Source organism: Rhinopithecus bieti, unplaced genomic scaffold (assembly GCF_001698545.2).
Source record: "Rhinopithecus bieti isolate Rb0 unplaced genomic scaffold, ASM169854v2 scaffold_67854, whole genome shotgun sequence".
NCBI lineage: Eukaryota > Metazoa > Chordata > Mammalia > Primates > Cercopithecidae > Rhinopithecus > Rhinopithecus bieti.
Genome location: NW_016825575.1, coordinates 80,901 through 99,491, shown reverse-complemented (window position 1 = coordinate 99,491; position 18,591 = coordinate 80,901). Strand labels below are relative to the sequence as shown.

Sequence of the window (18,591 nt, the reverse complement as noted above, 5' to 3'; positions counted from 1 at the left end):
TTAATTAGTGTTTTTATCACCTCAGAGCCTTTTTCTGTTCATCATGGAAATGCTTCTACCCAGTTAGTGAAGGTATCTACCCATACTAGGAGGTACTGGATGCCCCTTGTCCTTGGCATATGGGTGAAATCCATCTGCCAGTCTTCCCTGAGGTAGACTGTCATCTTTTGGGTTCCAGGGGAGAAGCCGTTGACTGAGTGGATTATTTTTGAGGCAAGTCTCACAAGCATTAACAACCTGTTTGATCATTTTTAGCAGAATTTTACCTGAGAACAACCTTTGAGCACTTGGCAGATTTTATCCTTACAGGTTTTATCCTTAGCCTAAAAGACTTGGTGGAGGATTTTTTTAAGAACTTTCTGTTGGCTGGAAGCTGGTAGATGAAGCTTACTGTCCTCTAATTGCAGCCATCCTGAGGACTGAAGTGTGTATCCCCAAGACACAGCCCATTCTATCTCTGCAGAGGTATACTGAGGTTTCATTTCTTTTATGGAGCACTCCCATATCAGAGGGCCTCAAGTGGATCAGATACATGGGGCCCTCTTGCTGCCGATTTGGCTGCTTGCTCTGCCAGCTTATTGCTTTTGGCTATTTTATCCATCCCCTTTTGGTGGCCTTTACAATGTATTACTACCACTTTCCATAGAAGGAACACCACAGATAATAGTCTGTTAATTTCCTGATGGCATTTAATGGGAGATCCATTGGCTGTGAGGAAGTTCGTCTCTTTCCAGATAGTGGCATTGGCATGGAGGACTAGGAAAGCATACTTAGAATCAGTATAAATGTTAACTGCTTTCCTCTTGCTTAATTCAAGTGCCCTCATGAGGGCAATTAGCTCATCTAGTTGAGTATTTGTGCCTGAGGAGAGAGGCGTACTCTTGATAATGTCATTCAGGGTAACTATTGCATACCCTGCCTTATGGACCCCTTGCTCTACAAAGGAACTTCTGTCTGTATTTGAGGTCCTCTCCAGCTGTATAGGTTTGCACTACTATCTATTCATAGTCCTGTTCAAGCTCCCCAGCTTCCTCTGGGAGGAAGGTGGCTGAGTTTAGGGAGAGACAGGTTCTTAACTATACTACAGATCCCTCTAATAGCAGAGCTTGATATTTGAGTAGGTGGTTGTCTGCTAGCCAGAGACTCCCCTTGGAAGACAGCAGTCCTGCCACATTATATGGCATATAAACAGTTAAGTTATTCCCCATGGTTAACTTAATACCTCTGGTACTAGTCAAGCTACCACTGGAAATGCCGGCAATGGCAGGCTGGCCATTCTTTAGCTATCAAATCCAGCTCCTTCCTTAGGTACCCTGTGGGCTGCTAGGCTGGACCTCAGGCCTGGGTTACAACTTGCATGGCCATTCTCTTCCTTTCTGAGACATAAAGATTGAATATCTCCTCACTGGGAAGGCTAAGGGCTGGTACCTCAAGCAAGATTTGTTTTAATTGGTCAAAGCCCCTTTTAGCCTGTGGTTCCCAAGTTAGGGAGTGGATCTTAGCTGCCTGAGTCTCCTTATTAGGTGATATAAGGGACAAGCTATTTCACAGTACCAAGTATCCATACCTGCAGAATCCTGTAATGCCCAAGAATCCCCTCAGTTGCTTGAGGGTTTTGAGGAGGGGAAAGAAGGACATGGGCTTGATCCTTTCTTCACCTAGTGCCTGGGTCCCCTCTGACAAGACTAGACCTAGGTACTTCATTGAAGTCTGACAGAGCTGAGCCTTAAATTTTGAGACCTCATATCCTGTTATCCAGAAAATTAAGAAGAGCCTTACGGCCTCCCTGAGAGATTTCCTCAGAGTTGGGGCACAAAGGAGAATGTATACATGTTGTAAAACTTTAACCTGAGGATAAAGGAACTCAGAGAGATCTTTTGACACACCTTCTCAAACAGATGGGGCTGTCTCAGAATTCCTGAGGTAACACTGTCCAGGTTAACTGGGTGGCCTAGTTGGAGGAATTCTTGAATGCAAACAAATACTGGGAGTTGAAGTGTAACAGTATGCAGGAAAAAGGAATATTTTAGATCCAGGACTGTGAACCATTTAGTTCCCTCAGGTATTTGAGTTAGCAGGTTATAGGAATTGGGAAACACCAGATGAATTGGGACCACAGCCTCATTAATGAGGCAGAGGCCTTGAACCAGTCTCCAGTCCCTGTTGGGTTTTTGTATCCCCAATATCAGGGTATTACAAGCGTTGTTACAGGGTTTGAGAAGGCCCTGCATCTTCAAGTTATCAATGATGGTTTCTAGTCATTTCCTAACTTCTGGTTTCAGAGGATATTGTCTCTGGTTAGGGAAGGAGGTAAGATGCTTAAAGTGGATCCAGACCGGTGTGGCAGTTGTGGCTCAGCCAATTTTCCCTGGAGTTGCCCAGACTTCTGTGTTAATACTGGTATCTATGAGGGGGAGAAAAAGAGTCTGTCCTGAAGCCATGAGGATAGTGGTTCCCATACAAGCCAAAATAATCCCTGACCAAGAGAGGAGTTGGACTTTCTGGCATGATTAGAAAGCGTGAGTAAACAAGAGGTCCTCCCAACTACAACTAAGGGGTTGGGAAAAATATTGGGTTAAAGGCTTTCCTGAGACACCCCTTATGGTCATGCTAAGAGAGTAGGGAGTGCCTGGATTGGAGCAGAGAACTTAAAGGCCTGCTTCAGTGTCCAGGAGGAGGTCCCCTTTCCTCCCTTCAACTTCCAGACTCACCCTGGGCTCCTGGAATGTAATGGTGGTCTGGACCACCAGAGCCAGGGAGAAGAGCCCTGGGATGTGTGAGTCCTGCTGGACCATTTGAGAGACTAGCTCTGGACCTGGTGACCTTTGTCTCTGGGGATAGTCTTCCCTCCAGTGATCTCCATTACCTATTGGACAGGGTTGAGGTGGCTTTCTCATGTTGCCTGGGCAGTCTTTCCTGAAGTGCCTTGGCTTGCCACATTTGTAGCAGTTAACAGGTACATCTAGGGGACTCTGGGGTTTGTGAACCTGCAAGGAGTCAATTAGAGCCTCTGCTTTTTCTTTTGTTTCATTTTTTTGGGGGATTTCCTCCTGATCCCTATTATAAAAGACCATGGTGGCCAATTTCAGTAGGTTCTCTAAAGTACTCTCTGGTCCTACAGCCTACTTTTGCAGCTTCACCCTGATGTCTGGGGCTGCCTGAGTAATAAACTTATCCTTCAGGATCAGTTATCCCTCAACTGAATCAAGAGAGAGAGAGGTGTGCTTTACCAAGACCCCTTTTAGCATTTCCAGGAAGGCAGTGGGGTTCTCATTGAATCCCTTTTCTATCATGTATAGCTTGGAGTAATTAAGAAGCTTAGTCCTAGTCCTTCATAAGCCCTCCCGTATGCACACCTGAGAGTGATTCCTCTTCCATTCTCCCATTTCATCATTGGTGTTCCATTTATGATCCTCCAATGGTACCACTATTCTTCTAATTGGATAAGACTTCTTCCTTTCCCTGGCACTATATGACATACAATGCTCATCCCCCAAATTATCTGCTGCTTTCAGGGTGGCCTGCTTTTTGACGGTAGTCAGGATCTGATTCAAAAGTAACATAATGTTCTTCCAGAAGAGTTAAAATACTTTGGTTAAGTTCTGGAAAGCCTCTATATGCAAATGTCAGGGTCATTTGAAAACTTGCCAAGATTTCCTTAATCTGCCTTAAGTTCTGTAGAGAAAAGCAAATTTGAACCTTAATGAGACTATATTTGCCAACCTGTTGTAGGGGCAAAGTGCCTAAAACTAAGATTTCTAGGATGGGGCAAACTTAGAGAGAACCTGGATAAGGCAAGTGGAAGGAGATGATTCCTCCAATGGAGGTACTTCTGGGGTTTCCTTCTCTATTTCCCTGGGATTACCCCTTGCAGCCTTTTCTGAAATGGCCACCAGGAGGGCAGAATCAATCCTACTATGTTGGCAAAGGTCCGGACTTCCCTGCAAGTTAAAGAAAGTGTGCACATGTGGGGCCTTGAACCATTTGCCCTCATGTTTATAGAAAAGTTCCAGCTGCAGAATGTTATTAAAATTAATGCTTCATTTCTGAGGCCATGCTTCTTCCTGCAGAATATAATTCAGCCACACCTTTGTGCACATGAATATAAGGCAGATTTTCTCCAGAGTCTGAGGGTCAAGGAGTCCCAGAGATTCAGGATACACTCTAGAGGTATATAGGTTAAAGATGGTTGTTTACCCTTCTGGAAGAGAGAACAGAGGAGGAAAAGGTCATTTTTCTTCTCTCCAGAGTCTGAGGGTCAAAGGGGTCTCAGTGATTCAGGATGCAGTCAAGAGGAGTGCAGGTTGAAGATGGTTGGTTACCCATGGGGAAAGAGGGGTGAAAAGCATCCCTTTGTTCCTTTCTCTTCACAGTGAATACCCAGGGTAGGTGAGGGGAAGAAAAAAGGGCATCTTTTTCTTTACTCTGACCTTATATCCCTGAGTCCCAGTGATCTTTGTAGGTGTTGACCGTGTGTGCAAGTGTGACTTCACCCATGAAGTGGGGAGGCATACCTGACAGGAATAGTCACACTCACCTATATGGTGCCTAATCCTCCTGCTTCTGGTAACCTTTGAGTTCCCTAGACCTTATCTATTCCATGGGTGGGAGCATGATCTCCATCCACGATGCAGGAGGGCCTAATAGGCAGGAATTAGTGAAGCTCACCTGCGCTGTGCCCTGTAAACTTCACTGTCATGTGCCTTTGGATCTCTCACATCTAGTTTTCCTTTCTAGGGCCTCAAAACTAAACTTGGGACAACAACAACAAAAAAATGCCTCAGGATAGTGTACAGACCCATTAAATTAGTGGCCCTCACCAAATTGCAGCCAGTAACTGGTGGGGCAGCCCATCTCTTGCTTCCTTCCTATAAGCAGGTGAAGCTGTGGGACCAGGTCCTCTGCAAACAAGGGAAAAAAAGGGAGTCTTGGGAATTGGGGACCTGGCCTAACAAGATGCCTCCCAAAAGGATGATTTAACTTCAGGGGAGGGGAAGGTGCCTGGGGAAAAATCTTTTGCCCTGTGCAAATGGATTCCTTCAACAGGGGAAATAAAACTCTCAATTGTTACATCTTTCTTGCTTCTAAGAATAGATAGACATCACATTGTTCTGATTTAGATAGACATCACATTGTTCTGATTTGCACTTCTGATGACCAAGCCAAGTGCTTATTCTACCCAGTATTATTATCTCTGTACTTTGAAACAACACCCTTATCATTGTATATAAAGAAGAGGTAGGAGCCACGACAGCCATGAAAGAAAGGAAGAATGAAAGGAAAGACTGGAGGTCCTAGTGCTGACACTCTAATAGGCAGTTGGGGACTAGAGTTAGTTCAGAGGCCTTTGGATAACACTGAGATGTAGCCTAACCAGATATCCTCAGTTGCCCCAGGACCTCCTTCTGATCCCACATGATGGCTAGACCTCTGTGAAGGGAAACTGGATTGGAACAAAGCCAACATTTCCAACACCCCAGGGTGATGGGGGATTGGCAGTGTCCTCCCCAGAAAGCCTGTCCTCATGTCTTAAGGCCAGCAGCTATGCTAGTCACTTTTAACTGGCTAGCAAAGGCATGGCATTTTTCTTTCAGTTTGGTTATTGTGGAGTTGAGGGATTCCCAAAAAAAGGACAGAAAGCAGCAAGGTTGCTTTTACTAACCCTTCTGCAGATCCTGGATGAGCCCCCCAAAATGTCATAGGATCCTCAGAGTGTTGCTTTTCCAGCTATAAATCTCTGTGGCTGGTGGTGTCTTTGCCTGAGTTTTGCTCAGGATCACTGGAGTTGATTTGCTCACTTGGCCTGGCAGTCTTCACTTGTCTTGTACTACTGGCTCAGATCCGATGCCTGCCAATGGTGAGCCAGGCATGAAATGGTGAGGAGTGTGTAAGCAAGTGATGGCAGGGTCTGGCCACTGTGTACAACAAGGCACACTGGCTGGGGCTGGCGGGCAGCTCCAGGTGTTGGCATAGGCGCTGGTTCCCTGTGAGGCTATGGCTTGACCAGGTGTGCCACAAGTGACTTCCACTGCAGGCACCACTGCAGGCATCACCCAGCAGCTTGGAGATCCCAGGAACTGCAGAGCCCCAAATAGGGTGTAAGAGCCCTGGCTCAGGGAACTCCTAGAGCTGAACTCCCCAAAGGGCCACAGCTCTTCTCTCGTTCTCTTTTCTCTCTTCTTTCTTCTTCTGTTCTCGTGCTTGCAACATGGTGACTGGGGGGCATGTTTCAGCCCTGTTTGTGCCATTCAGCAGGCCCCAAGTACTTGTCTTGTTTCCAGGAAGAATGAGGTACACGGACAACTGGAAGGTAAGCAAGGCAAAGAGGTGTTTTATTGGGCTACACTACAGCTCTCAAGAGACCTGAAGTGGGTAGCTTCTTTCTACAGGCAGGTCATCCAGAGGTCTGTTCAGCTCTCAGCTGAGAGAAGTCCCACAGTGGGTAGCTCCAGCCCACAGGCAGGTTTTCCCAATGTCTCTGCAAGTCTGGCTGAGTCCAGGGTTTTATGGGCTTCAAAGAGGAGGAAGTGTGTGCTGATTGGTCCACGGCTGGACCTGGAAAAAGCACCATAATTTTCACTCTGCTCCACGCAATTGGCAGCCTGGCACCCAGGCTTCAGGCCATCCCCAGCATAAAGGTGAGGCTTCACCAGGGACCCACCTCTTTCCACCCAGGAGCCTGTGTGCTTTCTGCTGTCATCAACCTGCCATCCACAGCCTGCAGACCTGTGCCAACCTTCCCGTAGGCCTCTCCTTTGCCTCCCTTCCATGCTTATCAGCACCCAAAGTCCAGAGGGGCTCGAGGCAGCAGGGTTCTGGCGTGTTGGTGCCACACTGAGCATGTGTACACCCAGCAGGGTCATGGCAGTGCCCAGGCTTTGTCACAACTTTGCTCCAAAATTGGAGCAGGCACCAGATTCAAGGAAATTTCAGACAGTGGGAGCCTGCTGAGGTCAGGGGAATTCCTGGGCTCCCAAGAGTTCCTCCTCTTACCTACTCCATGGAGTGCACAGCCCCAGCTACACCTCCCACACTGCAACCAGCATCTTCACAGCTACCACACCACATGGACCACTGCCGCCATCAGAATGTATATTGGTGCTGCCATCTTGAGAAAATAGAGTCTTGTCACAATCAGTTTTTTTTTTTTTTTTTTTTTTTTTTGCGATGGAATCTTGCTCTGTTGCCCAGGCTGGAGTGCAGTGGCACCATCTCAGCTTACTACAACCTCCACTTTCCAGGTTCAAGTGATTCTCCTGCCTCAGCTCCTGAGCAACTGGGACTATAGACATGTGCCATGTCTATATGCCATGCCTGGCTAATTTTTTTTTTGTTTTGAATAGAGGCAGAGTTTCACCCTTTTGGCCAGGCTGGTCTCGAACTCCTGACCTCGGGTGATCCACCCACCTTGGCTCCCCATATTGCTGGGATTACAGGTGTGAGCCACCATGCCCGGCCTTGCCACAGTAAGTTTTAATGGTCCTGCCAATATTAAAATGAAATCTTTAATGAACAAGTCATAAACCTTCTCATGTGAACTACTTAGAAGGAGCAGACTACAGATGTTGATGCCATTCTAATATTATGTGTGGAATTTGTGTCAGTGATGAAGGACTTCACAGACTTCCAGTGGTGCTACAGTTCTTACACATCACTTTTTATGGAAGCTTGAAAAACACTTAACCTAGGTAACGTCTTCTGCTCTAAAGGGTGGCTATGCAATGGAGAAAATGCTGATAAAGTTTTTAATATCTAGTTTATCAGCAATAATAATTGTTTATTATTCTGTTCTTTCTGATGCTGTCTATTGTATGCATGTTTTAAACATATGTATGTGTTTAAAGTATGTATTATATATGTAATATATGCATACGTGTGTGCATGTGTGTACATATATAGATATGGATAGTGTATGTATGTGTGTGTACATATATATAGATATAAACACATGCAAATTCATACAACTCTACACAATCTAGTTTTAAATACCCTAAAAACTTAGGTCACATTGGGAAGGAGGGAACCATAATGACAAGGTAACATTTTCCAGCATTAGAATTATTGAAGGATGAACTGGACATCTGTCAGAGATATTTGGAATGGGAGAGGATAGGAGTAGTAAAAATGTAGATTCAGCCATTAGGCGGGAGTTTCGACTAGAACTCTGAGATCTTTTTATTTAATTATTAATATTAGTAAAAGTAATTCTCTAGTCCTCCCCCTAAAATGCTCTTTAAATTAGTTTGCTAGGACTGGCATAACAAAAGGTATTATTGTCTTGGTGACGTTAACAACAAACATTTATTATCTCACAGTTCTGGAGTCTAGAAGTTCAAATTCAGTGTGTCCGCAGAGTTGATTTCTCCTGAGGCCTCTCTTTTTGGTTTCTAGATTGCTTTTTTCTGTGTCTTCAGATGTTTTTTCCACTGTGTCTGTCTGTGTCATAATCTCTTCTTCTTAAAAGGGCACCAGTCATACTGGATTAGTGCCCACCCTAATGACAACATTTTAACTTAATTTTCTGTTTATTAAAATAAATGACACTTTATTCATAATATTTTTAACTTTACAATTAGTAGGGACTTTATAAATGCTTGTTTCATGTTCGACATTCAAGAACATCATTGGCGATGTCAGCTTATGTTTGAAATGAAGGACACTGTTTTGCCAGCCCCAAATATACTAAAGTGTTTTGAGTTTTAATAAGATCGGTAACCTTATAAATGGAATTCATAATTTTGCTAGTTTTTTCTATCACTTGTGAGGTTTCACTTTTATTCTAGAAAAAAATTTATCAACAAAATATTTGTGAAAAGAGCTACTCAAAAGCTAAGGCAAGAAAAAAATTGAGATTAAATGGCTTGAAAATATGCAATTTCAATTATAATAGACCTGATATATTCCAACCATCTGTCATAAAATGAAAGGGTACTGTTGGCACACAGCAACAAAATTACCGGAATTTGGATGATGTGAGGTAAGCCTGACCAAATTTAATATTTTCATTTACACTTTGTAGTTTTGTCTGAGTTTCCAGGGTATACTTATTTTCATCTGTTTTCTGTGTTATTTTTAAAGAAGTTTTTACTTTAGGATATTGACAATTTATATGCAATTCCTTCACATCTTAACAAATGTCTCAAGATGATATTAGCCTTAAATAATATGGTTGTACAGAATATTTTTAAATTTAAATTGTAAACTAAATTGTCTCCTAATAATTTGAAGGTCTTTGCTTTCTTCTTTGGATGGCTGTTCTCTCATACCCATCTGTACTGTCACTGTGTTTTCTGATTTTGTAATGTACGGAGAATTGTATTTCATCTTAATAAAGCAAATAAGTAGATATAGACTGTGACTATATATTTGAAACAGAAGTGTTAACATTTCTGAATACTCTGCACTCGACTTTTTCCCCTCTTGTCCACTACACTGCTACTTCAAATAATAAGGAGCCCTCATCATTTCTCATTTTGTTTATTTCAATAGTGCTGTCAGTGGTTTCACTCAATCTTGTTCCTGCACTTAGGTGTTGCCCAGGCTATTTTTTAAAATATATAAAGCTGATCATGTTGCTCTTTGTTTAATGATTGATATCAATTCCCATTAACTTTAGGATCAAATACTAATGTTTTTAAGTTGCTTAGAAGGTGTTTAAGGTATTGTCAGTGATCTATGTCTCCAGCTCAGTCTTCTTCAGCTTCTTGTGTCTTATCTAGGCCCCAACCACATTGAATTATTTCTATTTATCAATATATATAACATTTTCCCATATCTCATTGCCTTTTAGCACACTTTTTCCTATGCTTGGCTAGCACCTTTTCGTTTCCCCCATGCCTCACTTGGTTTTTCTTCAGTCTCTCATTCATTTACCAAATATTATTGAGTGCCTTTTTAGTGCCTGGCACTCTACTAAGTAACAGGAGTGAACAAGACTGCAGCAGTTCTACTGTTTTCATCCTGCCAGTTACTTTACTTGGCTGGCTTCTATGATTACACTTTCTAAATGCTATCATCTCCTACTACACTTTAAGTTACTGCAAGACAAATGTTTTGTGTTTTATCTTCACAAGTTCAGCACCTACTAGTGTCTGGATATGGAATAGTTCAATTAATGCTACTAAGGAATGAATATATATGCCTGCTTTTGCTCGGTGTGTGCTATTTACAGTCATGATCAATGACTTTTAACTGCTTCTTTTCAATTCTTTCAATTCTGGATTAATACTATTTCATCAAAAAACTTTGTATAGGCACTAAAAGGAAATATTTACTGGTTCACTAAAACTGATATTTAATACCAAAATGTCATTGTTAACTTACGTATTTATCAACCAGAGAAACAAGTCAGTAAAAGATATAAAGAAGTTTATTTTGTCTATTTGTTTTTATAACAAGTAATCAACGTATGTGATTTTGGGGACTGGTTAGGTAAGTCCAAAATATGTAGAGCTGACTATCAGGTAGAGCAGGAGGGAACTTTTGACAAGGGTAGGATTTCTATCTTCAGGAAGCCTCAACTCTGCTTTAAGCTTTTTTTAACTGATTAACTCAGACCCATCCAGATTACCTAAGATAATATCACTTAAAGCTAACAGACTATGGACTTTACATGTAGAGAAGATACTTTCACAGCAACACTTGGGTTAGTGTTTGAATAATTGGGGCTTGTAGCCTAGCCAAGTTGACATAAAAAACAAACAAACAACAACAAAAAATCAGCCAGGTGTGGTGGCATATACCTGTAGTCCCAGCTACTCAGGAGGCTGAGGCAGGAGGATCGCTTGAGCCCGGGACTTTGAGGGGTAGTGCATCATGATTGCACCTATGAATAGCCACTAGACTCCAGCTTGGGCAAATAATAAGACACCGTCTTGTAAAGTAAAACAGTTATAAATAATTATTGCTAACATTTTAAAAGAATATCATTTTCCTGACATTATACTAAGCACTTTACATGCATTAATTCATTTAATCATCACCACAACCCAAGTGAAAGATTATTCATAGTTTACTAATGGGAGAACGAATGCAAAACACTCATTCTCCATTGAGAATGTGAAATCCTCCATTCTATTGGAACAATAGAAAATACATTGTTGTAAGTCATTTTGAAGGACAGAACTTAGAACCCAAAGTATTTTTATGATGAGTCAAAATTGTGGTATGTTCTGATATGAATTAATTTTCAGAAGTTTTACTTTAGGATATTGATAATTTCTATGCAATTCTTTCACATCTTAAAAAAATCTCAAGATGATACTAGCCTTAAATAATATGGCTGTTCAAAATACAATGTTAAGTAATATGGTTGTACTAACAAACTGCTTGATGGTTTCACAGTTTTTCTTACAATAAAGAATTCAGATGTAGGAATATTATTGAATATAAACAATTGAAAAAGATAAACTATTACATTTACACTAGTACTTCAGAGCACTTGATATGTTTAAATGAGAATCAGCATGAAGTATGTTCAATAGCATGAGGACTAGTGACAGATAGATCAAATTTGGGGTTTTCTATACTCAAACTGTGTGAACTTGAAAAGTGCAATGGCAGTAATAATAATACTTATGCCATAGAACTTTTCTGAAGGGTAAAAACAATACAGTAAGAGTCAATGCACAGTTAGTGCAGAATTGTGTCTATCATGTCATTTAAATGTTTGTTAAATAATTTATTCTTTTGCTAGGTTAAGCTTTCTCAGTGGGTTGTTCCATGGTAGATACATGGATCCTGGATATTTGGAACAGAAAATGGAAAAGTGAACACTCTACCAAGTCAAAAGCAAATTCTCTTTTTTAAGGCTGCAATTTGCCGATTGATAGTAAACTATTTTGGTGAACTGGAGTGGTGATCTCAAATGTAATAAATATATATAAATAAAATATAATACAAGAATATCAAAGACACATTACTTATAACCGCTCTAGGCACTTTCAGTCATTTAAATGTTTTAATTTTGCATGAAAGGCAAAAATGCCTCTTCTGGTGAATCTTTGGTAGTTTTGTGAAATTTATTAACATATAAAATATATTGCTTTTTTATGCTTTAGCAATGATTTTATAAACTAAAAAATAAAACAATGATTGAAATTCAGTAATTAAATAAAATTATTTTGATGTAGCCAAACTGGAGAAAAGTAGTAGTTTAAAATTTTAGTGTTTAGATTTTGTATCTCAGTTTGTTATGAATCTGAAAGAAACATTTTAGGGATACAGCAATAATAGAAAGTCATTTCCTATAATAGCATAGTTTTTGTGGTGTAATAAAAGGTTACGTGACAAGGTCAGACTACTTCATTTCAAAGCTAAAAATGATTTCTACTCTGCCCTGAGGTTTGCAGATCTCTGAATGAGTGGTCCCTGGAAGCCTTGTTCATTTTGGTGTTTATATATTTAATGACTATCTAGAAATAAATAAGACTAGTGCTTAGAACCAAGTTTTAGGATGAGCAGTTTTTGTGACTATCACGTATTTTTTCTTCTTTTGAAACCTATAATTAAACATTGGTTTCTCAGGCCTGAATCATCCTTTTCTTATTAACTGACAACTGACTTCTACTAGGTGCAGTTCCAGTAGTTGTTAAGTGACCCTGATCTTGGCCAAAAGGCCTCATCTGTCTAGAAATAAATGGGCACTTTCATTTTACAGTTAGCCTTGCTCTGATGCTCTCTAGTGACAGAAGCCTAAGACGGAATATTCTGCACTTCATGCAATACATTAACAACAAAAATTCTTTTCACAGAAGAGCAAATTTAGCATATAGCTTTTTATGTTGTTGCCTCAAACTGTTATTTATATCTATGGTTGGAAATAATCGTGAAAAATGTATCATTGATTTTTCAACCCATGGATGCTGCAAATCTGTTTGAATATGGAATGGCTTGACACTGTCTCATGTTTTTTACATTGCATTATGTTATAATTGTCTGCTGTTCCATAAAATTTACCTTTATAAAATGTATGGAGTAATGGAAATTTTTTTTTTTTTTTTTTTTTTTTTTTTTGGGACAGAGTCTCGGCTCTGTGGCCCGGCGTGGAGCTGCTGTGCAGTGGGGCCTGATCTCAGCTCACTGCAAGCTCGGCCTCCCGGGTTTACGCCCATTCTCCTGCCTCAGCCTCCCCGCCTAGCTGGGACTTACAGGCACCCGCCACCTCGGCCCCGCGTAGTTTTTTGTATTGTATTTTTTAGTAGAGACGGAGTTTCACCGTGTTAGCCAGGATCTCCTGACCTTGTGATCCGCCCGCCTTGGCCTCCCAAAGTGCTGGGATTACAGGCTTGAGCCACCGTGCCCGGCCAAAATTTTTTATACATTATTAAAATTAACTTTATAAGTAAAATTAAATAATGGAGTAATTAAAACTTGACTGTTCCTGTTTGTCACACTCCATTTTTTTTTTTTTATTTGATTCAAATATCACTTCTAGCAGTATCCATTTTGTTTTTGAGATGGAGTCTCACCCTGTGGCCAGGCTAGAGGGCAGTGGCGCGATCTTGGCTCGCAGCAACCTCCGACTCCCTGGATCAAGTAATTCTCCTGCCTCAGCCTCCTGAGTAGCTGGGATTACAGGCACATGCCACCAGGTCCAGCTAGTTTTTGTATTTTTATTAGAGACAGGCTTTCACCATGTTGGCCAGAATGGTCTTAGTCTCTTAACCTCGTGATCTGCCCACCTCTGCCTCCCAAAGTGCTGGGATTACAGGTGTGAACCACCGTGCCCAGCCAGCACTTTCCGTGTTTTTTTTTTTTTCTTTTTATTTTTTTGAGACGGAGTCTCACTTTGTCGCCCAGACTGCAGTGCAGTGGCCTGATCTCGGCTCACTGCAACCTCAGCCTCTTAGGTTTAAGCAATTCTCCTGCCTCAGCCTCCCAAATAATTGGGACTACACATGCATGCCACCATGCCTGGCTAATTTTTTGTATTTTAAGTAGAGACGGGGTTTCACTATCAGTTTTTATTTTCTCTACTTTCATTTTCATTGGCAAATTTTTTCCTTACATTGTCTATTTTTTATAAAATGTCACATAAATTTGTCACGAGGAGACAAGGAAGCAATGCAACTACACATTATGATTTATGTGCTTGAACTGAGTAAGTAATGCCTAGTTATCAATAATTGACAGAATTTGAAAGAAGTGATGTGTGTGTCACTGATCATGATGTACCTCTTTTATTTACATAGTGATTTGTGTACTGAAGTGCTACTAAAGAAGTTTGTACTTTATACAATTACTCACAGTTGGTATACCATGTGAACTGCAATTTGAACCCTGTTTTTGGGGGGTGACTGGTGTTATTTAACTAAACCATGTAACTGAAATTTTTGCATATTAGAGCCATGTAAAAGAGGACTGAATATACACTATATATATTCAATTTCATTCATTATCAGAAATACATAAATTGAAGTTACAATGCCATACCACTATACACTTAAAAGAACGGCTTTGGTAGGCAGAATTCTAAGATGACACGTGACTCCAGCCCTTAATTTTTCTTCACTGGGAAGATGATAGGGCATCACTGCTGTGATTGTTAGTTGGCAAAAGGGATTTTGCAGATGTAATTAAGGCTACTAATAAGTTGACTTTGAGTTAATCAAAAAGGAGATAATCTGGGTAGGCCTAACCTAATCACATGAGCCCTTTAAAAGCAGAAAGAATTTTTTTTCCCTAGTTGGTAGCAGAAGAAGAAATCAGAGATATTTAAAGCACAAGAGGGCTTCAATGTGAAGGATGTTCCCCACTACTGAGATGGATGGGCCATAGGCCATGAACCTGTGAGTAGCCCTAGAAGCTCAGAGTGGTCCCTAGACACAACAGCTAGCAAGGTAAAAGGAGACTCGAATCCTGCTACTGGAAGGAAGTCAACTCTGTTAACTTGAGTAAGTCTGGAAGTGGATTCTTCACACAGAGACATTAGATAAGAGCCCAGACTCATTGATACCTTGATTTTGGCCTTGTAAGACCCTAATCAGGGAACACAGTTGAACCCATCTGGACTTCTGATCTCTATTAATGGATGTTGTTTTAAGCTGCTAAGTTTGTATTAATTTTTTATGCTGCAATAGAAAATTAATACAATATTAAAACTTTAATAAGAAAAAAGTGACAAAACCAAGTGTTGGTGTGGATGTGGAACAACTGGAACTCTTTCTCTATTGTTGGCAATGCAAATTAGTACAGACAGTTCTGAGTTGTATTTGGCAGTAGCTACTAAAGCAGAACATAAAACATGACTATATCCTAGAAATGATTACAGCTTCTTGATATTTTTTTCAATATAAATGTGTTTGTGCACTGTTTAAAAAAGTACTAGAATGTTCATAGACAATTGAAATAGCCCCAAACTGAAAGTAGCTTGTGTTCATTATTAATGAAATGTATAAAGAAATCGTGGTATATTCACCAGTGGAAAGCCACACAGCTATGAGAATGAACCAGCTACTACTAGACATAGATGAATCTTATAAGCACACATTGAATGAAATAAAAAACGCAAAAAAGAATATGCTTGGGCCAGGTGCGGTGGCTCACGCCTGTAATCCCAGCACTTTGGGAGGTGGAGTTGGGCGGATCATGAGATCAGGAGATTGAGACCATCCTGGCCAACATGGTGAAACTTTGTCTCTACTAAAAAATACAAAAATTAGCTGGGCGTCGTAGGACGCGCCTGTAGTCCTAGCTACTCGGGAGGCTGAGGCAGGAGAATCACTTGAACCTGGGAGGCAGAGGTTGCATTAAGCTGAGATCACGCCACTGCACTCCAGCCTGGGTGACAGAGCGAGACTCCTTCTCAAAAAAAAAAAGGGCCTGGTGCGGTGGCTCATGCCTGTAATCCCAGCACTCTCGGAGACTGAGGCAGGCGGATCACGAGGTCAGAAGTTCAAGACCAGCCTGGCCAACCTGGTGAAACCCCGTCTCTACTAAAAATACAAAAATTAGCCAGCATGATGGCCGGTGCCTGTAATCCCAGCTACTCGGGAGACTGATGCAGGAGAATCCCTTGAACTTGGGAGGCGGAGGTTGCAGTGAGCCAAGATCGTGCCACTGCACTCCACCCTGGGCGACAGAGCGAGACTCCATCTCAAAAAACAAAACAAAAAAAACAATAAAAAAATATGCTCCCAAAAGAATATGATCCTGTTTGTATAAAGGTCAGAAATAGGCAAAACTTCTTTATGGTTCTATAAATGATGATAGTGGTTAAGTTCAGAGGCTACAGTAGTGTTTGGGAAGGGGTACCACAGGAGGATTTAGGGTGCTGGTGATGCACTGTTTATTGATCTTGATGCTGACTTAGCAGGTGTGGTCATGTTGCAAAGATTCATTTAACTGTATATGTATAACTTGTGCACTTTTCATTCTTGGATGAAAAGCTTTTTTAGAAAAGGAATATAAACTGTTGGCAATACCTTTTCCATCCTGGGCTTTAAAAAAGAAAAATTGCCCAAGGTCATATAGCCAGTGAGTGAAAAGACTTAGAGCAGAAAATATTTAAGGATAATTTAATAATCAATGTTTTAGTAGAATTAGATCTTTTGTTAGACTAAATATAGAAAGGGGAAAAAGGAGAAGTGAGACTAGTTCATAAATAATTTTGACATTTACAATTCCTTGGTTTTTTTTGAACAAACAGTTTGCCGGGAGGACTCATATCACTCTGTCGTCTCATGTGCTGCAGTAGTTCTTACTCCTATGGAACCAACAATAGAAATGAAGAAAAGAGAAGAACCAAAATTTCCTGAGCCTTCCAAACAGTGAGTTGTTCATTTAATTTTTCAAGGCCTTGTAAAATCAATTAGATAACTGATAAGAAAATGTGATTTATAATAAATGTGTTAATATTAGTGTAAAGAAAGAAGAAATACATTTTGTGTGTTAAAAAATAATCTATACTATATTGTCTCAATGAATAACTTCTGTCTTCAATTGTGATCTTAATGATGGTACTATCAAATGGAAATTGTTTATATCCTACGTACCTCACACTATTATTTCGAGAATTAAAAGATAGGTGTGAACATATGACAACACAGTATAAATGCCAAGATAGTGATTAACGCAAGACTCTTGTTTGTCAATGACAGAAGCCAAATGTTAACTGGTTTCAGAAAAAAGAATCAAGAGTGCTGGTGGTTATCGGCTCATGTAATTTATAAAGTACAAAGATAGCAATTTCTTCAAGTACAGTTTTGGTTCTCAAATGATATCATCAAGGGTCATTCTCTCTATCTACATCTTTTTGCTTGACTCTTTTGTCTGGGGTTTTCATTTTCTGGGAGGATCCTCTAGTGGTGATATTGCTGCCTTCAGCAGCAACTGGGATTGATTTTCATTGTCTCCACAAATCCAGTGAAAGGAGGTAATTTCTCATTCCTTTTAATCAAAGCAAAAATAACCCAGATTTGAGTGTCATTGGATTGGCTTTGACTAGCTTGGCTTGTTTGACATGGCACTTCTGAAACAATCGCTATATCCGAAAGTATTTGGTGGTGATTGGCTAGATAATTTGTTGTTGCATGACAAGCCCTGGAACATAGAATGAAATTTGGAGGGGAAAGGTGATTCCACAATTGACATATTGGTGATATTGATAAAAGAAGGCAGAGATAGATGAGTTGTCAAGATAATGGATATTCAATATAGGTAATATTATCACTGTTAATTTTAAAAGTCAGAATTCTTTATTATATTTAAATCGTAAACATTTAAATACTAAAATATAATGTATGTATCTTTATTTCTTATTTTAAATGATTTTTTACCTACTTAATTTTATTTTATGTTATTTGTTCTGGCTGTGCTATTGAGAGGCAGTATAACTCAGTGGTTAGGAATCCAGGCCTTAGGCAGATTCTTCCCCCAGCTCCCCCAATTTTCTTAACCCCTGGGCACTGTGGCTTGCACCTATAGTCACAGATACTCACAAGGCTGAGGCGGAAGGATCATTTGAGCCCAGGACTTTGAGGCTGCCAAGAGCTATGACCATGCCACTGCGTTACTCCAGCGTGGGTGACAAAGCAAGACTCTGTCTCTAAAATAAATAATAAATAAACCTTCTTAACCTTAGTTTGTTTGTTTCTTTTTAATGTGGGAGATACTTTACCTCATAATGCAATGCCTAAAACATAATAGAGAGGCAAGAACATATAAATTGTGTAATTTTTTTGCAACAAACATAATTGTCAAATAGCCACATCAACTGTTTATAAATAGAGTTACTAAAGCCCTTTATGGTATCAGTTTTGTGTATTTTGGATTTCCCATAAGAAAAAAAATACTAGATAGGGCTGGGCGCGTTGACTCACACCTTTAATCCCAGCACTTTGGGAGGCCAAAGTGGGCAGATCACTTGAGGTCAGCAGTTCGAGACCAGCCTGACCAACATGGTGAAACCCCGTCTCTACGAAAAATACAAAAAAACTAGCCAGGCATGGTGGCAAGCATCTGTAATCCCAACTACTTGGGAGGCTGAGGCAGGAGAATCACTTGAACCTGGGAGGCAGAGGTTTCAGTGAGCTGAGATTATGTCTCTGCACTCCAGTCTGGGTGACAAGAGTGAAACTCCATCTCAAAAAA

At 40.5% G+C, this 18,591-nt stretch overlaps 1 protein-coding gene across 1 annotated transcript in view; it reads left to right on the top strand.

The window, feature by feature from the left end:
• CCSER1 (coiled-coil serine rich protein 1) overlaps positions 1-16,769 on the top strand; it is a gene marked incomplete at its 3' end in the record, with an annotated part of 317,033 nt that extends 300,264 nt beyond the window's left edge. Inside the window, exon 5 of the mRNA XM_017863078.1 lies at positions 16,649-16,769. Within this exon, the coding sequence (XP_017718567.1) occupies positions 16,649-16,769 (121 nt within the window). The remainder of the gene's footprint in view (positions 1-16,648) is intronic.
• Positions 16,770-18,591: the final 1,822 nt, after the last annotated feature.